This window comes from Mastomys coucha, unplaced genomic scaffold (genome assembly GCF_008632895.1).
Source record: "Mastomys coucha isolate ucsf_1 unplaced genomic scaffold, UCSF_Mcou_1 pScaffold20, whole genome shotgun sequence".
NCBI classification, from domain to species: Eukaryota; Metazoa; Chordata; class Mammalia; order Rodentia; family Muridae; genus Mastomys; species Mastomys coucha.
Window position 1 is genome coordinate 78,899,972 of NW_022196903.1, and position 20,353 is coordinate 78,920,324.

Consider the following 20,353-nt stretch of genomic DNA (forward strand, 5'->3'; position numbering starts at 1 on the left):
CACAAACTCCATTGGAGACCCAAGCCCCACCCATTCACAAAGCTCACCACATCCATCCAGACATTATGCTAATATGATAACCTAACCTAACAACAGCTTAAGAAGATAGACACAGCCCCTGATCCCATATGATCAAAGGGAAGAAACATATGGCAATAAAGAAGCCAAGGGTGTGAGGCTCCTTTGAGGAAATGATGATTTGTGGATAATGCAGGGATGAGGAGGAGCTCAAAAAGAGTTGAGAGTAGGAGACAAGAGATGCTCCAGTGGGTAGCCCAGGCATGGGAGAGAACAGGATAAGCCTGAGGGTTAAAAACAGCCAGAATAGTGGAAAGAAATGGGTGAATGGGGAGTCAAACGTCAAGGAGGGGGCCCTGCAAAACTTTGGGTCTCTTCAGATATGAGGTCTATATCTCAAAAGTAGAGGAAACCACCGCAGGCTGTTAAAGGATGCTGCATGTATGGGAATCACCTGATCAGACCTGCATTGCTGGGACTCTGCCATAGAGAAAAGGGAGGAGTTGGAAGAGGGCCAGAGCAGAACTAGAAACCCAGGAACCTGTCCGAGGTCCCCACATTGACCAAAGAATAAACGGTGTGGGCTGCCTTAGCCTTGGAGAGGGCGGCTAGGAGAGCTTTTGGGGAGAAGAGATCACACCCTCTGGCTGGGCTGGAGAGCTGAGAATTACAGAGCAGAATCTAGGCTTAAGACTCTAGTTCTTGGGTGGCAGGCTGAGCTGTTTGCAGAGGGAGGAGCGGGTGTGGAAGAAACAGAAGTTCTCAGCATGGGTGAATCAGACCTGCTCAGCACTCTTTCCTAGCAGGCCACTAGGCTGCCAGCAGTGGAAGCCTCAGCAGAGGCCACTGCATACTCCACAGATGTGAACAGGAACTAATCCTCCCTAGCACACTCCACAAGAGTGAATAGCCCAGGGCAGGAAGCCAATACAAGGTACTCCGTAAATGCTGGGTAGATGGATGACCCAAAGCGCCACCCAGACACCGGAGAAAGCCCTTACTCAGTTATTAAAAGCCCAATTGCCTCGGGGTAAGATCAACAACTCCTTTTATCAGGAAAGGGCCAAGGGAATACTTTAGAAGAGTAATCTGCATCTGTGAGGTTCCCACTTGGGGGTGGGGGGTGGGTACAGAGGGGAGTTTGGCATTCTAATAGGACCACTGGGGTGGTAGCTCCAAAGACAGCAAGTGTTTCCCAGTCGGGAGTGCAAGCTTACTTAAGGATGAGTAGAATAGGGGGTGGGGACAAATGGAGGGTCACTCAAGGTTAGGCACAAACACCCCTGACAGTGTCTCAATAGGTGGCATTTTACACTAGCTGGGACATTAAGTCTCTTCAGATTCTTCCATGCTGAAACAGTCTATTTTTTAAAAAGAAACCAAGTCCCATTTAAAAACTCTAGGGACGTATCCTCAGAAAGCTCAGCTCGACGAAGTTGGGGGGCTGAATTCGGACCCATTCTCGCCTCTACGCCCAGCCACATCCCACCTTTGTAGCATTTCCTTCCTTCTTTCAAAGTTTTCTCTAGCGCATCTGCTACCCCCACTCCTGGCAGGCCCAGGGTCACTTCAGCTCTGAAGGCAGTCAGAGGGTCTGCGGCGTTTTAACTAAGTTCTCAGGCTCCTGGCTCACAGACCTGGACCTCGGGTTCCATGGCTGAGTTAGTGATGCCCTGCGGTTTTCTTGGGTTTGTGCGTCCCCGGGTAAGGTTAGTTATAGCCACGGTGCACCCTGAAGAGCCCAAGCGGGTGTGGATGGGGCCAGCGCTGCGCAGCGCCGGGGAGCAGCGCGTGTAGGACTGGGGCGCGCTTGGGACCCTTGGGAGGAGCGCGGCAGCTCCGGAGAATGACACAGCGTTTCCCCGCACCCGGATCTCCCCGCGTTGCCCCAGCCGAATCCCCGCAGAGCGCACTAGCTGGCCGGCTGGTCTCATCATTGAAGCCCCGGCCCCCCCGGATGGAGATCAGGTCGCTGTACCGGTGCACGCGGTGCGTCCTAGGGCACACACACACACACACACACACACACACACACAGCACCTTGCTGGAGGTTGAGGAACCAGAGCATGACCGTGGGGCGTGACCAGGGAGTTTTGCCCCGAGACTGTCCCGCAGCTCACAAGGAAGGTCAGTCCCACTCGGGGAGAAGTTGAGAAGCGTACCGGCCATACGGCCGGCCCGTGCAACACAAGAATGGAACTTTGTGCCTAGGGCGCATTTCCCAGAGCGACCCCTTCAGAACCGCTCGGACCCGGGACCGCGACCTGCGTGGCCAATCACCGAGCGACTCGGACGGGGGCTGTGCCAGGGCGCGGGCATCCGCGGAATGACTGTGCTACCCGCCAATAGGAAACCAGAGAAGGAGACCTCGCCCATCCGGTTGCCCAATAGGAAAGGAGCGGCTACAGCCAAGGTCCCCGCACTAGATGTAGGCTCTGGTGGCCGCGGGTTGGAGACCCTCGGGCTGAAGTGACTTTGCAAGAGATTTGGCTCGGTGCCCTCCCCTCTGTTTCCCTTCCACCCGCAGGCTGCATCCCGAGCCTCACCTGCTGGAAGCGGGGCTTGCCCAGCTGGAAAGGGGGCGCATCGGTGGAGGCGTTCGAGGCACTGGCCGCCGCGGACGCCGCCGAGGCTGTGGTCGCTGTATCCGCCATGGCCACTGACGCCCGCAATCTCCAGCCCTTTTAAAATGTCCCTCCTCGGCCCCCGCCACAGTTGCCTCTCCCGATTGGCCGTGAGCAACCGCAGCAAACCGGGCGCGCAGGGCCTTCTGGGGAGTGTAGTTTTCCTCTGCTCTGAGCCTGACAACCCCAGACTGCGGAGAGTTGCACCCACGCAGACCTGGTCTCGATTCCCACAGCCAAAGCAGCAGGCGTCCGCAGTCCTGGGAACGTATGCAAATGCATGTGCCGGTGAACGTGCAACCTTGAGTCTTAGGACGAGGAACCCCTACAAACGCCGACACGACCCGGGATCAGACAAGCAAGGACTCCAGGCAGAGTGGGGTTAATTCTGATGGCCTTCAACAAGGAGTCGCACTGCGGGATTTTCCTACAATTTCTTCTATCAAAACCCTACCTCCAGCCATTCTGCAACTCTCTGAAACAAGCCATGCTCATGCTGCTGTGACCCTTTAACATTCTACTCATTTTTATCAAGGCCTGAGGCGGTTCTTTTTCTAGGTTCCGCATAAGCTTTCGATTCCATCATCCTACTTCCACAAAAATCCGCTTCCAGATTCTGTACTACATGGCACTCTCTTTTGCTTCGTTGCATGTAGCTCAGGCTAGCCTGGAACTATGTAGCACAGGCTGGCCTCAAACTTATGATCCTTCCTCCTCTGCCTCCCAAGTCCTAGGATTACAGGTGCCGGCTGGAAGACAAATTATGGGCTTAAATATGTTTCCTACTGTATTTGGGGGGGGGGGGTAAATCTTCAATGCAGATATAGGAAGGCTCACACTAGGCTCAAATGTATTGGGTGAGTCAAATATTCAGAGCTTAAGCATCCTGTGACCCTACTTCTTTTGACCTAAGGAGGTTCCCTCTAAGCCTAATTACTGAGGACCAGCAACAGGGGTGCACTGGAAGCTGCAGAGAACACCAGGGTAATAAACACACAGCCCTGTAGAATGGCACCAAATGGCAACTGCAGCCCCAGCTCAGTGATGTGATTATGAGCCACACTGGGCATGGAGGGCCAGGAGATGCTAGTTTCACCCAGGACATAATTCCTTGGCTCTAGAGAAGCCTCTGTCTCATGGTGGGATTCAGAGGTAACCTAAGGTTGCCCTCTTGTCCTTCTGGACACTGCATGAGCCATTGGTGGCCCAAGTGCTCATCCACTCACTGGTAGCTGAGCCACATGGAACAGAACACACAAATGAACCAAAGAACTGTTCTTATTTTTGATTTGTATCTTACCTTTCCTTATTGAACTCGGTGGCTTCAGGACAGAAATCACAAAACTTACTCTCCTTATCCACCCTCACCCTCAGCCCCAGCACTCACTAAATATGCCTGTGATAAATGCCTGCTGAACACAGGCATCCTAGGCACACAGGCATGAGGCAGTGTTGGCTGTGATTTCAGGGTGGTACCTGAGAAGCACACTGCCCTCTCCCACAGGCAGTCTTCTTTGCCCACTCATTTCAAAACACACACACAAGCTGGTTGCAGTACATGATCTTTTTATTCTTCATAAAGTGCTCAAAACATGAAGAACAAGCTCTTTATAGACAGGAGTTTCAACTAGGAAGACAAAGGGCAGAGCAGAGCTATGCCTGCTCACTGCCTGTCTGGCTGCACTCTGCAGTGTGTGGTAAGGAGCAGACATAATGAGCAGAACCCTGGCCTCAGTTCAGGACCTCTCTGGAAGACACCCCTGCCCTGGCCATGTAGGGAAGCCAAACAGCAGGAATGGATGAAAGATGAGAGACAGGGCTGGGACCAATTAAAGCCCAGAGGAGTACCTAGAAGAGCACTCTGCTCCTCAGGAGACACCTCCAACACCCAAGGGCTGCCCCCACCCCAAAACTCTGGGAACTGATGGCTACTTTCCTCATCTGACTTGATCTATAGTTGGTAACTGCATGGTGGGGACCCCATTGTGGGGTTCATCTGCCCTATGCTGGCAGAAGACTGACATCATCCACAGAGAATAGTCTCCTGAGGTATTCTGAGTGAACCCATGACCCTGTCATTAGAGACAGCTGGCAAGAAGTTACTGCCTCTCCGACTTGGCCCAAGAATCTTCTGTCAGCATCTCGCCTCCTTCACACATACCCTTTGTAATGCACAGCCACCAAGGACCCTCACAGACGCCATGGGAAGCTGGCTGTATTCACAAGCAAACTAAAAGCTGGACCACAGGGCAGATACTTGACTTCAAAATGCACTTCAGCCAAGCCAGGCAAGGCAGGAGGGGCTGGTGAGCAGGAGGGACTGTACAGCAGGGACAGAACAGCTGGAGAGCTGCAAGGCATTTTCCTAAATACAGGTGTCTCCTAAGGCAGAGTGAAGCCTCCTACTTTCAGATAAGCCCACTGGTTCAGCACAACTAGGACCCAAGGCCAGACACAAAAAAGTGCAGGATAGCCCCAGACCTACTGTGCACTAGATTATCCCAGGATGCTCCAAATAAGGGTATAAAGGGAGGACCAGGAAGTGGGAAGAAGGCTCGGTGGCAGCAGGTTGGCAGAGCCTTAGTTGAGGTACTTCTTAGGGTAGTAAAAAGCCTGGTCCACACCCCCTTTCCAGACCACAACAGCCATTTTCATGTGGTCAACAGGAGGGAGGGAGGGGACATCATGGTCAGAGAGACGTCTACATCCAGAGGCTCTTGTCCTCACCCACAAAAGGCACATTTTAATTGGTTTCCAGAACGAGCCCACAGCAGCACAGTTTTGGCATCTGACACATGGAGGCCTGGTCAGACATGGAGGCCTGGTCCACAAAACACGAGCAGCCCAAAACCCCAACCTGGAGGGACCCATGTTAGGGAGGACTGCAGGAGCAAGAAGTCATTCTCTCTGCACCCAGCCCCACCTCCCACCACTACTGGGACATGGAGTGGGAGAGTCTAAAGAGGGGCAGGGCGCAGCTGAAGAACACACAGGCACATACCACCACCACCACCCTGTGCACATGCTCACACACAGCTCTAGACAGAGAGACAAGACTAAAACACACAGGTTCCTTGCTCTTAAAGGTACAGGCGCAAGGCTGAAGTATAGGTGCCCTGGTCGTCTACAGTGCACAGACAAGCAAGCAGCTTAATCCCCATCCCTGTCCCAGTGGCCTAGGAGGCCCTCCAGGTACCAGAGGGAGATGGAGATGAAGAGTCAGGCAAGAGAAGGAACAACTGACCAGCCTCCATGGGGTGACTAAGTCTGTGCTGACAACAGTGTTGCCCTAGATACTACAGCTCACCCCAGAACCCAGAACTCACTCCTGCTCCATCCTGACAGCTAACAACCTTGTTCCAATTCTCTGGGGGGAGCCCATAACCTCAAGTGTAAAAATGGGCAGGTAGGAAAGACCCAAGGCTCCAGTGAGAGTTCAAAGGCCCCTTCCAGCAGCCAGAGCAGAGGCAGGATGGGGAGGAGAGCAGAAGAATGACCATGAGAGCAGGCTTGCCCTACTCAGGTGAGAGCAGTCAGTGGAGGGCATTACACAGGTCCTTACCATCCCTCCAGGGATGGACTGAAGGGTTACTTGGGGGGGCCAGGGGAAATCTGCAGGAGTGTGGGCGAGGTCTCCATGATCCGAACCAGCAGCCGGTCAATGTAGCTCTCTAGTTCCTGCACGTGCTCGTCTCTCTGGCTCAGCTCACGCTCACGCTGCAGGAGCAGGCCAATGAGCTCATCATGAGTCAGGTGATAGTACTTGGCGGACTGGTCCAGCACAGCAGAATCCTATGGTCAGATAGAAGGCAACTAAGCAGGGGAGGCCCAGATCTTCCAACAGCTAGCCCACCCAAGCCTGTTTCCCCACTGTAGAACTCCAGATTCGGCAGCAGCCCATCTCCATGGCTGGAGATGTCCTCTCCACTTAAGAGCTGTGGCATCAGGCACTACCAGCTACCCACTCTGCCCCCGGCATCACTTGGCCTCTGTCCATCATACTGCCTGCTCTCTCAGCTGGCCCCTAACACCTTGCTGCACCTCACCTTCGGCCTCTTGGTGTCCACAGTTGAGCCAAGCTGGGATGCTGGAAGCACAGACTGGATGCCGCCAGATGTGACAGTTTTGAGCCTCTCCAGTCCGCTGCTCAGGGCTGTGCTCAGACTGGTACGGGGCTGTTTCCTGTCGGGGCTAGCCTCCACAGGGGCAGCAGTGAGGGGTTTCACAGGATGGGGACTGCAAAGACAAACAGGATGTGAGCTGCAGGGACAGAAGGCAGCACAAAGGTTACACCAGTCTCTATGATGTCTCAGGACGCAGCATCCTACCCTCTTCAACCCACCAGCCCGCAATCCAGCATGGAAAACTGGCCTACAAACTCTTGTACTGAGACTCCTGTGACCAGTCTCAGCCAGCCATTTCCCTTCCCTTGTCTTCTACACATCTAGTGTCCCACTCAAGACTGGGGGTGTGAGAACTTCAGGGTTAAGAGCAAGAGACACCTACACCGACTACAGTGCTCCCTTGTCTTCACCTCTCTCTGCTAATGGCTTACATTGAGCTTTGGGATAGGCCTGCAAAACCTCTTGACCTTGACCCTGCCTCCTCCCACAGCCCAGTCCTGAGCATGGGGCTGCCTGCTTTCCTTTTCTGACCTCTCACTTTCCTTGAGTGCTCAGACTAAGACCTCAATGCTGATACCCAGGCCAAGGAAATCTGCTGCGTCCCTTCCTTCACTTCTCTGAGCCGACAGCTACCCACCTCTCCCCTTCTTCAACGACCTGCAGCTAGTGTCCTGACCTCTACCAGCCTCCTCAGTCTAAACTCTAGTTCACTGGCTTCTTCTCCTGGACACCCTGCATCTCGCCAGCTGCAATCCAGCTGTTACCTGTAGGCCAGCTGCTTCCCTGGTCCTCCTGGATGTACCTAGTTCCCCTCGCACCTGCCTTTTCCAGGAGCAGCCTCTGGAAGGCCCTCCAACTCATCCTCTTCAGCCTCACCCCTCTCCTCACCTAGCTGCATCTGCCCTCCGGCCATCCACTCCCTATTCTAAGAGACAAGTAGTGGCTTTCCATGTCTGAAAATTCCTTTAGTGTCTCCTTTCTAGGTAAGATCACAGATTCTAGGACAACGAGGACTCTGCCTGTGCCTCCTGACCCACAACTACCCCGTCCTCAGTCATAAACAACACCGATCTTTTGACCTTCACAAAGCCTAGCTAGCCACTGTGGTACACACCTATAATAATAGCACAGTAGAGGCAGAAGCACCAGGAATTCATGGCTAGCCTCGTCAATCCCTCTGCCAAAAGATATTCCTTTACCCTTCCTCCCACTAACCTAGTTCCTACTACTGTGTCAAAGCTATGCAAGCTCACCTCCTCCAGGAAACCTAGTGATCCTGAGAGCTAAGATAACCCTCTCCTGGGATGCCTTAGCACCTGACACCTGCAACAGTTATATAAGCTGGAAGCATCAGGATCATAAATCAGCTAACCTGTCCTGGGGGAACCTCATAAATCCATTCAACCTATAGAGACTCCAGGCCTTCAGGCAAAGGATAGAAAGCAAAGCCACTTAGTCTTAGCCCCCAGGACCCAGCATAGGCTCAGGATGACCCCAAGAAATAGCCCTGCTCCTCACGACAGGGCTGGTGTTTAGCCCCACAAATGTGAAAGCATATCCAGTACCCCCACAGGGAGGGAGCTTCCCTAGGAGTCACTTCACCAGGCCTTCACCTAATCCTCTCACCTGGGAGTCTGCACTAGAGATCGTATGACAGCAGCTGCAAGGCTGCCTGTCTCAACAGCCACCCTTAGTGCACTGAGGTACCCTCTCAGCAAGCAGCTGGAGTGCTAGGCTCACAGCCTGAACCACCCCCACACTCATCTGAGAAATAGGGACAGTTCTATATGACCATCACTTCACATATACATATGAAATGAAACCAATTCTGAAAAGAAACCCTGTGAGTATAAATCAAGATGTGGCTAGATGAGGACACAGTCATAGGAAATGAGGAAACTATAGCCACCAGCTCTTTCACTATACAAAGGGGCACGGCCCGCCCACCTCTGGGTGTCACCAGCAGGCCCTACTGTTTCCCTCACTGAGAGCTCCCTGATCATCCACCTGGACTAGGCATACCTTAGCTCTGGCACAAAACATATGCTTGCTCAGCAACCCTAGACATACGAGCCAGCAGGAGCCTGAGCAGGCTGGGGGGCCTCAGAGTCCAGGGCTAGATCCTGACCCGCTGCCCCTGCTGGGTCACTCTCACTGAGCCCTGATCCCAAGTCTCATCACTCTCGTCACCCTCCGTTCTACCCAGGCATCATTCCATAGAGACCACAGCCAGAGAGGCATCAACTGTCCACTCAGCTGCCCTGAACAGATGGGAGCCCAGCCCAGAAAACCAACAAAGCAAGTCAGTGAGGTGCCTGCTGCCGCTGGAAAGCCTTTCTAGGAGCTTTAGGTATGGAAAGCATTTGAGGGCAGCTTCCTTTCCTGTCCTCTGAGCCTGCCTTCAGCTTCCTCTTTAAGACCCAGACCTTCTGCCAGTTCTCTGCTAACTCATCCTACTTGCACAGAAAACTGCTTGGGTCCCGCTACTGCCTGTTACCTGAAGAAGTATCACCATTTTGTGGAACCCCATTCCCCCATGGCATTTTTGTACAGTTGATGCGGCTCTCATTCCCATCTCCTGCCAGGGCACACTGACTCTCTCCGATCTCATTCCTCAACCCCTATCCTTATCAGGTGCTATTTCCCAAACCCCCAGCTTGTAGGGCCACACAGATGTCCCATGAGTAAACAAAGTCAGAGCTGGTCCTACAGAAGTGTATGGCTTCAAAGCTTTCACCACCTGCCTCCAAATAGAGGAGACCCTTACCATGTGCCCTCAGCAAACATGAAGCTAGACAGTGAAATACTTCCACTCCCGTGTCACTTCCCACCCACTTTCCTCTTGGGAAGGGTTCTGGGTGGATGCTCACCTGCCGCTGGGCTGGGGCTCCTCAGCTGGCCGTGTCTCCAGGGGCAGAAGCACAAGCGGGGAGGCTGGGGTGGCTGCAGCGTGGTCTTCCCCATATGGTGTAGGGGAGCCCCCGGTGGGGGAGAGCTCAGGGGGACCAAGGGGTGAAGCTGATTCCTCGGGATGTGAGGAAGAAGAGGTCAAGGGCCAGGCTATAGGCAGGGGAGGGCATGGAGGGCCTGGCACACCATGGCGGTGGCTGGCCCAGGGTGGGAGAGGGGGAGGTGGGAAGGCAGGTTCTGGGGGTGTGGGCAACTCTTCTGGACCAGAGTGGGTTGAGGATCCCCTTGACCCTGGTGGTGATATGGATGGGAGGCTGGGGGGATCTTGGCTTTCCTGACGAAAGAAGGGGTTGGAGACCTCCTCCTCCTCTTCCTCCTCCTCCTCCTCCTCTTCCTTGGCCCACAGATTTGTCTGCTGGGAGGGGACTGAGAGAGGCCCAAACCCCTCTTTGGCTAGCTCCTGGCTCTGGGTTTCAAAGCTCTCACCTGTTTCTGAGGTCCCCAAGACCTTCTGACTCAGCAGAGTTGAGCTTGTTGAGTTTTGGGATCTGGGGACAGGCCCCTCAGGGAAGCTGGTGGGCCTAGGTAGACAGGGCCCAAACACAGAGCCACCAGTTTCTCCTACTGGATCTTCAAGTTCCAGCTCACCTACCAGGGTTCCAGAGGGCAGTCTATGCAATTCCTCCAACTCTGGATTTACCCCCTCCTCCTTAGACTCTTGGACACCAATAACCAATGCACTTGGGGTGCTATCTTCTTCTACCCCTGGCCCCCTGCTACTTAGCCCCCCTGTAGCATTCTCTTCCTCCTCTTTGTCCTCCTCCTCCACCTGAGAATTGGTGGGCGTGAAGAGGCGTGGTGGCTTGGGAGGTGGTGGGCCAAGCCATGGCCCCTCATCCAATCCCTGCTCAGGCTCTGGCTCCAGCCGCAATGCAGGGAGCCCTTCACTCCCCATGGGGGGCACAGTATCTGGAGATTCAGGCTGCACCTGGGGAGAAAGTACCCCATCGGATTCTCCCTTTATGACAGGTGAAGCATCCTCTGCTGTAGGAGAAATGGTGATCACATCCCAAGGCCAGGAATCCTCCACTGTGTTCAGCTCCTGGAAAAGCTGGCTTCCATCTTGGGGGACCTCCTCATCCTGGCCTGCAGGAGTGCCATCTGAACCAGGAAATCTCTCCCACACACTGAGAACTTCTGGGGAGCTGAACAGAGATGCCCCACTATCTGCTGGACTCTGCCCCGCTCCCCCTTCTGAGACAGGAAGCTCCCGGTCTGGTGTTGAAGCTGAGGCTTGTGGGTGCAACTGGGCTGCTCTGGAGGATGGACCGGTCCCTGAAGACCCAAGGGGTCCTGGGTCAGAAATACTTGGGCTTGGCTGGTCCACTTCTGAGTCCACAGAAGCCTTGGGCTCTAGCCATATGCTGCTTCCTCCTCTTCCTCCCACAGGCTCTTCCTGGGGCTCTGTCGCTTTCACTGCCATGGTCCTAGGGCCTGGGTCTTGCAGCCCATCCTCCTCCAGCCCCATTCCTGCAGGGACCAGGATCCCACTCCTGGCCTCTTGCTGCAGCCTGCCAGCAGCAAAGATGTTGAAGGTGTCGTCCCACTCAGGCAGGGCTTTCCCAGGGGAGGCCAGGGGGGCCAGGCTGGCCCTCGAGGCACTGGGGAGAGAGGGAGCAGGTGAAGGAGAATTTAGTGCTATGTCGGCTTTGAGATCCTCGAAGAAGGGGTTGCTCTGCAAGGAGTTGAGGAACGGGTTGGTGACCCCCAAGAATCCGGATGGGGTGGCTTCAAGGACAATGGTGGCAGCAGCAGCAGTGGCAGCGGCAGGGGAGGTGGCTGCAAAAAGGTTAGTGCTTAGCATGGGAGCAGCAGCGGGAGCAGGAGGGGGGGCCAGAGCCTGGGGGGAGCAGGGGTGAGGAGCAGCTGGGTCAGATTCTACCTGAGGAGACACGTCCAGGCTGTGGAGAAGACAAAACCATGAGCCTCCTGGTTAATGCTGAGACTGGAAATATCCCGGCCAAGTACCATCCCTCCCCCCATTTCCACCAGGCCAGGTGCACACCAGCATGTGGGCTATATGTAGCCACATGACCCATGGAACCAAATGAATTATGAGGCACCAAAAGGAAGGATGGTGGGAGAGCTCATGGACAAAGACAGCATAAGAAAACCAAGCAGGGGCCTGGGTTGCAGACTGAAACAGACTATACTTTCCTGAGCTTTTGCAGGCAGGGATAAGGATGAGACTGTCATCAGGCACACAAGGAGGGGCAGAATAACTGGATAAGGAGTTACTCTCCTACAGCAGATAGCAGCCTCATCTTACCCCTCTTGTGGGCCAGCCTATGGAGTACACACACACTGGTCTAGGAGCCTTTACTTCCCCGGGACACCGTGCATGCAGATGGGCAGCGGCCTGTGGCTGAGCTTGCTGTCAGACCCCAATGTTGGTGGCCTCACACCTGCTCTCCAGCAGGGTCCCTCCTCACAGTTCTTCAGTTCTCTAAGCTCCTGGAGTCCCCTTACTTCACCCCTCCCACCTAAATGAGAACATCTGGGGAAGCTCCTCATATCCACCTGTCCCGCTTCACAGAAAGCACCGGTGATGAGCCACAGCAGCTGGTTGAAGCCAGGCTCTGCCAGCCCACCATAATGACAGGTGTGCTGCGGCAGGAGGGCAAGAGCTGGAGCTTGCCACGCTCCTCCAGGAACTCAAGGTCTAAACTAGACAGGCTGTACATGGTGCCTGGCGGACAACAGGAAAGAGTCCAGGTCAGCCAGAGGCCAAGGGGACAAGGTCAGCTTCCCCAGCAGGACACAGCCAGATTCTCCTAAGGATTCAGCTTCTAAAGCTAAACACGGTGCCAGCGGGAGGAGCAGAAGCAAGGGCCATCCTCACCACAGGGCCATCCTAGACCATACCACACGCTGCCAACCAAAAAAATTAAAGGAGGCTGGAGCTTTAGTTGATGTCATGTTTGCCTAACATGCATGAAGCTCTGAGCTCCATTCCCAGCAGTGCATTAACCAGCCATGCCAGCACAAGCCTGCAATCCTAGGACTGATCAAGAAGACCACAAGTTCAAGGTAATCTTCAGATACATAGCAAGTTCAAAGGTAGCCTATGATACATTGAGTTTAAAAATAAATAAATTAATAAATAAATAAATAATAAACAAGTAAAGGCTAGGTGTGGTGGCACACCTTTAAACCCAGTACTTGGGAGGTGGAGGCAGGAGGATCTCTCTTGAGTTGAGGGCAGCCTGGTCTACATAACAAGCTCCAGGGTCAGCCAGAGTTACATTTCAATTTTTTAAAAAAGATAATTTTTTAAAATCCAGCTTTCAAAGATTCTTATGACCTATTTCTCCCTCAACCAAGCTGGAGAATAGATTCTCAGTCTCTAGACTGATTCCCGCCTCTAGACAAAGATGAAGAAAAAGGGGAGACAAAGTTCCCATGTCCCACCTCCAGCTCCCAGCTTCTGGCTCTGCTTCTACAAACAAAACAGTGAAAAGACACTGAAAAGGGAAGAACTCTGCCTAGGGAGTCACCTCACAGATGCCCTCACCCCCACAGATGCCCCCACCCCCACAGATTCTTCTCCCTTCAGACCAGGTAGGTCCTAGGGCAAAGGCCCAGGTTGACCCCTGAGAGTTAGGGGAACAAGAAGCTACACACTACCACCAGGGTCAAAGCCCTGCCTGGAGCATCCATTTCTCCTAAGCTGCATCCCAGAAAAGGGCTGGGGCACTCTGAACTAGCCTCTCTTTATGCTTCTCATGAGTAGCCACAGTGACCATCAGCATTGCTTGGCCCTACCTGGCACTGTTCCCCGCCCTCCCCCCCAGATACACACACACTCACCCTAAGGCTTGCCGCAATCTGCTGCCAGTCAAGACTTCAGGGAGAAGGACATTAGGGAAGCAGAGTAGGAGCCCCAGGCTCTGTCAGCAGGCTCCTCCCCACCATAATTCCCCAGAGATGCACAGAAACTGGTTGATATGGAATCAGCAAAGGGCTCTCTCTTGAGGCCAGGGTTCTAGGCAGCAGGCCCAACGGGTTTCCCTGAGCCAACAGGGCTTGCTAACATCTTGCCTGTTCTCACCTTCAGAACCCCTCCATCTTCACTCTCCCTGCTCCACACCCTAGCACACATTCTTTTGGCTGTGGGCATGGCCTTTAACACCTGAGCCATCCCTCTAGCAACCAAGCACACATTCTGCAGGTCATCGGTGGAAGACTCCCGCCCCACCAGTACACATGGTCTTCTGTGCAGGCTGTGCCCCAAGAATGCCACTGCACCCTGGAGCCTACCCAGCCAGCCTAGCACAGCCTCCCCTCCCAAGCAGTAGGGGACAACATATGCTGACTTGTTTCTCTCAAGGCCAAATTCTGGGAAGAGAAGAGACAAGTCCAAGCAACTGTGTCCCTTCAACCCATGGGAGTAAACTTCATGGCCTGCAGAAACCATAGGACAATTGGTTGAAGCTGCCACTTTACGTGAAACACCAATTCACTGCTATGTTCCTCTCTACTCTTCAAAGTTTTCTGAGATAGTGTCTCTCTGGGAGCCCAGGCTGACCCCAAACTCAGAAATCCTCTTGCCAGGACCTCCTGACTGCTGGGATCACAGGCATGTGCTGCCACTCCCAGCTGACCTTAAAAACCATGCCCTGGGGCCATCTCTGTAGAAAGCAGGATTCACTACTACCTGGGGCTTCCTTGGGCTGAAATGATCTCTGTGTTCCAAACACTAGTCATAGAGGTGACAAGTGGCTCTATGAAAGCTACCCACCAGTCCTCAAAGGTTAAAGCCAGCCTTCAAGACACTACCTGCATACAATGTGTCCTCTGGCCAGCCATCCTTCCTGACCTTGGAAGCTCCTGCCACCTCCTAAGATGGGCTCCAGTTCCCAGAAATCATGTCCAGGTGGTGCGATTACCCTCTTACTAGCAGGATGCAATGAGGAGATGCAGAGCAGTCTTCTAAGCTTAGGCAGAGACCCTAGCATCCATCTTCCAAAACCAGATCACTACTAACAGAGTAATTATTCTAGGAAATATGCTAAGGCTAGCCAGAGAGCACTGAGATGGCCCACCCTTTCTGCAACCACTAACATCTGTCTACCATGCTTCAGGGGGACAGAAGTGCTAAAAGCTATTTAACAACACCCCTGATTCACTGCGGCACCCGATTCCTGACCACCCCCACCCCCCCACACACACCCCAGTTAAATGTATTTTCACACTCATATTTGATCCCCTCCTGTGTTCAAAGTTGCTGTGGGGAAAAGGAGCAAAAACAAAGGCCCTATCTGGGGACACTAGAAGACTTAACATGTATGGCCTGTGTTAACTCAAGCACAGGACAAAGCCATGCCACAGCCCAAACCCAAGGGCTCAGCAGGCCCTGTGGCCCAGATAAGGCTCAGTCCCAACTCCTTTCAGCCTCACATATGTAGCGATCAAGGGTAAGAGCCACATGTCAGAGGTATACTGTGTCAGGAGGGCCTCTAGAATCATCTTGCTAGCTACTGAATTCTACAACACTCCCTTAAGCCTCTCCACAGAGCACAAGTGCCACAGAGTCACTAGAGGGCGCTGCTGCTCTTACTCAAAACAACCTTTCAGGCTTTGTGACAGTAGCCCCAGGGCACAGGGGTCCCTTTGGGCTGGTTGGCTCTCCCAGTCCCAGGTGGAGATCCTCTTCTAGTTGTAACTAGTTCTGATTCTAACCTGCAGGTGCTGCCGTGAGCTGCCTGGTCTCTCAGCTCTCTCCCTAGAACTCTAAGCAAGAATTCCAACCAAGAACAGCTCTGGGGCCAGCTTCCCCTCCTGCTTCAGGGGCCCACAGTTAGCATGCTTCTGGGGCTCACAGTCCCTGAGGGTGGGCCCTCTTGCCCTACCTGGATGCTTGGCCCAGGGCCTACTGTCAGGCTGCCACCTACAAACAGGGCCAGGGCAGGAAACCAGGGTGTTTAGGTAACCCAGCCTGTGACAGAATCCAAAACCAAACAAGGGCAGGACAGAAATCCCCCTTCCTTCTGTCCACCACTGACCCGAGTTAAGGAGGCAGAGAAGCACAAGGAAAACGGTGGAAGGAAACTAGAGGTAAAGTTAGAGTTTCAGGGTCCTGCCCCTCCATTCTGCTGGGAAAGGGGCATGGCATCTTCACAGCTGGGCCCAGCCTTCTCTATACACTGTATGAGAGAGGGAGACTTGTGGAGGGAGGAACAACTGGCTTCAAGACACTAGCTGGGACTGCCACCAATGCTGGGCAGCAAGACAGATTTCTGTGACCTACCCATGGAGACCCTCCTTAGGACCCTGCCAAACAATTCAGCAGCTGCTCTGCCTCAGAAGGGGTCAGAGGCTCTGACCAGGACCAAAGGAGAGATCTAAGCATGGTGTCACTAACAGTGACCACATTCCCAGCAGAGTATGCCCCAAGGTCAAGAAACACTAGGCCTTGGTGAGGGGAAGGGGTTTATTCAAGGGAGGTGCCATGGTCTCTTTCCAGGCTAAGAAACAACTAGGCAAGGAGGGAGGGTCCAGCAGCAATATTTAACTCTTATCCCTCAAGGGGACAAGATCCCAGAGCCAGGTAGGTACCAAAGGGAGTCGTCTATCTAACTTCAGGGGGAAGTGCCTGAAGGGACAGTCCCCAGTCTCAAGGCTTCCTTACCTTGAGGTGAGAAAGCAAGAGACAGGTCAGGAAAGCAACAAGCCACACAAATCCCTCTCCCTTCCTTTGTACTACCAACGCAAGCATCAGGGCCTGGGCCCACCTTGAGCCACAGGACCCTCATGGCACAGTGCCCTTGCTACTCACCCGTGTCAGTAGGCACAGTACAAGCCTTGGCTCAGGAAGACAAGATCCCCCACTTAACCATGCAAAGCTAGAGCTCAGGCAGCCTGCTCCCTGCTCCTCCCAGCCCCTGGCCCCAGGGGCCAAACACCCAGTCCCCTTCAACAGAGCAAAAGAGCAGCCTTGCTAAACATGTACCTGGGCTTCTGAGTTGGTTCCTTGGATTCTCTCAGGCCAAACCAGCTACTCTTGGCCTTTTCCTCCCCGGTGGATGAATGGTGGGGAGAGGTCCCCAGGGAAGGACCCCCTTTCTCCCCGACTGAGCCACGGCGCCCCAGCTCATTCCGACTCAGCCCTTGGTGGTGGTGGTGATGGAAGAGCCCCATTCGTGGCTTCCGCTCCTTTTCTGCTGCTACAGCCTCAGAGGATGCCACCATGGGTGTGGCAACCTGGACCGGCTTTCCCTCGGGTGGCCGGGTCCCCTCCTCCTCTCCAGTGCAACCGGCCCCTGGAGCGAGCACTTTGGCTTGCTTGCTCAGCTCCTCCTGTCCAAGCACTACCTCTGAACTGCTGGTGCCGTGGCTGCCTCTGCCCCAAGAGTCATCCGAGGACCGAGACCCCTCCTCAGAGGACCGAGGTGGGACACTGTGTAAGGAGCTTGAGGGCGGAAGGGGGCCTGAGATGGAGCTGCGGTGCCGTAAGAGGGGCTGAGGTTCCTCATTGTACACATGGCTCCCATTGACGCAGAGGGAAGAACGGGAGGCACCATCAAGGTGGCCTTGGAGCTCAAGAAGGGCCCGGGGAGGAGCTGCTCGAACCTGGCTGGCCTCATCGCTGTATGTCCTCTTATGGGTGAGCAGCTTGGGGGACTGTATAGAGTCCCTACCTGGAAAGGAAATGTGACCGTCAGCACTTGGAAGAGGAGCCCTGTTTCCCTCCTTCCTTACCACCCGGGAGGAGCCTCCCCACCCCCGCCTCCCTTTGCTCACCACCATCAGTGGACATCCAGCTGCTGTGGCTTGGTGAGCGGGTGAGGAGCTCGGCCCCAGGGCCCTGGTAGACCAGACTGCCACTAGTGGAGGACAAGGTGCTGTCAGAGCCCAGAGAGGTGTTGGACTGTGTGAGCGAGGACTTGCGTAGCTTGTTGCGGAGGAAGAAACCTTTGGCTTTGCCCATCTTGCCCAGGCTGCCTAACTCAGGGTCCTCCAGGGCGCTGCTTGGAAGAATCGCTGAGGCAGACTCAAGATCATACTTCTTCTTGCCCTTCACTTTGTCCTTGAGCTTGCTGAAGGGAGACCGTGGCTTGTCCTTCATGGAGAGATCAAACATGCTGGCGCTCAGGTTGTTTCGTGTAAATTGGATGGTCACCTGGATCTCACCACGCTCCTTCTCCTTCTTGCCTGGCTTGGAGTGTAGCTTGTACCACCTGGGAGAAGAAGCAGGGCAGAGCTCTGGTCACAGGCACCTCAGAATCCCTTCTTACTTCCCAGGACAGCCACAGCCACACCCACCAGCAGCAGCAGCTCCTGCTCTGGCACATAAGCTTAGGTTTTGGAACTACCAGTATAGCTGAGATGCCCTTAAGCTGATCTATGATGGAGAAAACCACATCCAGAGTTAGCTCTTCAGGTGCCACTGAGCAGGTAGCAGTGACCAGGACACAGCTCCTCCCAACCAGTGCTTTTCCTAGAGCTCAGAGACCCCCTACAATAACTCATCACCCCCTCTACTTGTAACTCTGAAGCCCAAAGGGGTGAGGCTGGGCCTGTTGAGAACTGTTTCGTTTCCTGGCCCTATCCATGACTCAAATTATCTGCTCTGTCCAATCCCAGCAGGTCTACTCTGAGCCACCAAAAAAAGAGCCCACAGAGGCCCAGGACACCAGTGCAAGTACACACAGTCCTCACAGATGCACTGACTCACCCCAAGTCCTGCCAAGAATACTTCTCTGAGGCAGAGAAGCAGACAGGCATGACTGAGACCTGAAGCGAGGGAGCTGGGGTGCAGTGCCTTCATCTACCGTCCTCCCCCACCTCCATCCTGCAGGTACTCCTAAGGGGCTCATCCCCATTCTACAGATTGGGAGGGAAGGCTTAGACTCAGAACAGCAGACAGGCAAAGATGAGAACATCCTTGTCCCATCACCCCAAGCCCATTCTCCTTAGCTATACCCTCCCCCAGGAAGTCACAGAGACAACCCCTACTCTGGCTATAATGGCTTCAGGATTGAAGACCCCAGACTGGCCTTGAAATCACTAACTGATTGCAGTTTCCTGTGAACTCCACCACCCAGGTACTGGGTTTACCGGTGTGCACCACCATGCCCACTTACCTCTCAGAAAACTGAATATACAGTTACCATGCAGGGAGCAAGTGGACTTCTTAGGTTTTACCTGCCTAGGTGCAAACTTGTGTCCACCAGAAAAAAGTCTCTCAGAAGTTTATAGCACCTCGATTTGTAATAGCCCAGACTTGGAAGTTGCTAAGGTGCCCTTCAGTAAATGAGTATACAAACACACCAGTGCAGAGAGTGGAATTGTATGCAATGATGAACAAGAATGAGCTACAGAGACACAAAAAGACATAGGAAGATTTGTAAACACGAAAGAGAAAGAAAGAAGCCTATTTGATAAGGCTTCATAGATTCCACTGTATGACATTCAAGAAAAGACAAAACTATCAGGATGAGAGAAAGGTAGGGACAGAGCATGGCAGGCAGTGCACACCTGCATCTTACACCGGGGATGCTGAGGCAGCAGGGTCACTGAAAGCTTGAGGTCAGCCTAGACTATGAGAGACAACTTCCCCCTTAAAAAATCAAAATGAAACAAAGGAAGAGATCAGTGGTTGGTAGGGGACTCAGGGGAGGAAAAGAGCATTTTTGTGAATGAGTAGGGCATTTCTTTTTAAAATTTTTGTCCGTTTGTTTGTTTTCGAGACAGGGTTTCTCTGTATAGTCCTGGCTGTCCTGGAACTCACTCTGTAGACTAGGCTGGCCTCGAACTCAGAAATCCACCTGCCTCTACTTCCCAAGTGCTGGGATTAAAGGTGTGTGCCACCACTGCCCAGTGAATAGGGCATTTTTGTAGTGTTAGACTATCCAGATGACATCATGGTAGTAAATAGGTGTCATTTTGTTTTAACACCTGAAGAATATGGAACATACAGAACGAACCCTGGTGTATAATCAGCCATGGAGACAGCAAGATGGCCACAAGTATAGGGGTAGTCTGGGCTACACAGAGATCTATAGGCCAGCTAGGGATGACATATTGAGGCTCTGTCTCAAAAACTAAGCAATAAAGACCTCTGATGCTTTGGTAATCAGCTTCTCAAACTTAACAAATGCACCACACTGTTGCCAGATGTTGCCAGATGTTAACAACACAAGACACTGGTGCTTGGGGGAGGAGTGTGGGGTGGTAGGCAAAATTCAAACTTTAACTGACTTCCTCTAAATCTAAAAGTAAAGCTGGTAAAAGCAAAGCACTGGAGCTAGGGAGACAGCCCAGCTATGAAGAGCACAGGCTGCTTTTGGAGAGTAGCCATCCACAGTGAGTGGTTCACTAACCCCTGTAACTCCAGCTGTGAGGCCCTCTTCTGGCCCCCACCAGCACTGCACTCACATGCACACATGCAAAAAGGTAGGCTTCCTGGTTCCATGGCAGTCGCTGTGAGGCTATCTTACCTAGTATAAATAGCTTCAAGGGTTTAGCTTCACGTTGCTTTAGCTCATGGTGTCAGAGGCTCTCCTTCATGGTCCATGCCTCCCTCGATTCTGCGTCCCTGGTGAGACTGCAAGAGCTCATGGTGGAGGCTGCCCACCAGGGACAGATGCCTGGCCAGGGGCATCTCCTCTAGGG

General features: G+C 53.5%; 2 protein-coding genes across 7 annotated transcripts in view; both read right to left on the reverse strand.

The window, feature by feature from the left end:
* The window catches only part of Sfxn5 (sideroflexin 5), a 120,682-nt gene extending 117,857 nt beyond the window's left edge, over positions 1 to 2,825 (reverse strand). Inside the window, exon 1 of one of the 3 annotated variants that reach the window (XM_031382370.1) lies at positions 2,565 to 2,825. In XM_031382370.1, the coding sequence (XP_031238230.1) occupies positions 2,565 to 2,672 (108 nt within the window). In that variant the 5' untranslated portion in view covers positions 2,673 to 2,825. Of the gene's footprint in view, positions 1 to 2,058; positions 2,259 to 2,564 lie in introns of those variants that run through there. The other 2 variants (XM_031382368.1, XM_031382369.1) reach the window with 2 other exon arrangements.
* A 1,366-nt stretch (positions 2,826 to 4,191) lies between these two features.
* Positions 4,192 to 20,353, reverse strand: part of Rab11fip5 (RAB11 family interacting protein 5) — a 37,553-nt gene continuing 21,391 nt past the window's right edge. For 2 of the 4 annotated variants that reach the window (XM_031382372.1, XM_031382375.1), the window contains 5 exons: positions 17,480 to 17,916; positions 16,689 to 17,376; positions 9,637 to 11,637; positions 6,689 to 6,878; positions 4,192 to 6,434 (listed from right to left, as the gene is read on the reverse strand). In XM_031382372.1, the coding sequence (XP_031238232.1) occupies positions 6,231 to 6,434; positions 6,689 to 6,878; positions 9,637 to 11,637; positions 16,689 to 17,376; positions 17,480 to 17,916 (3,520 nt within the window). In that variant the 3' untranslated portion in view covers positions 4,192 to 6,230. The remainder of the gene's footprint in view (positions 6,435 to 6,688; positions 6,879 to 9,636; positions 11,638 to 16,688; positions 17,377 to 17,479; positions 17,917 to 20,353) is intronic. The other 2 variants (XM_031382373.1, XM_031382376.1) reach the window with 2 other exon arrangements.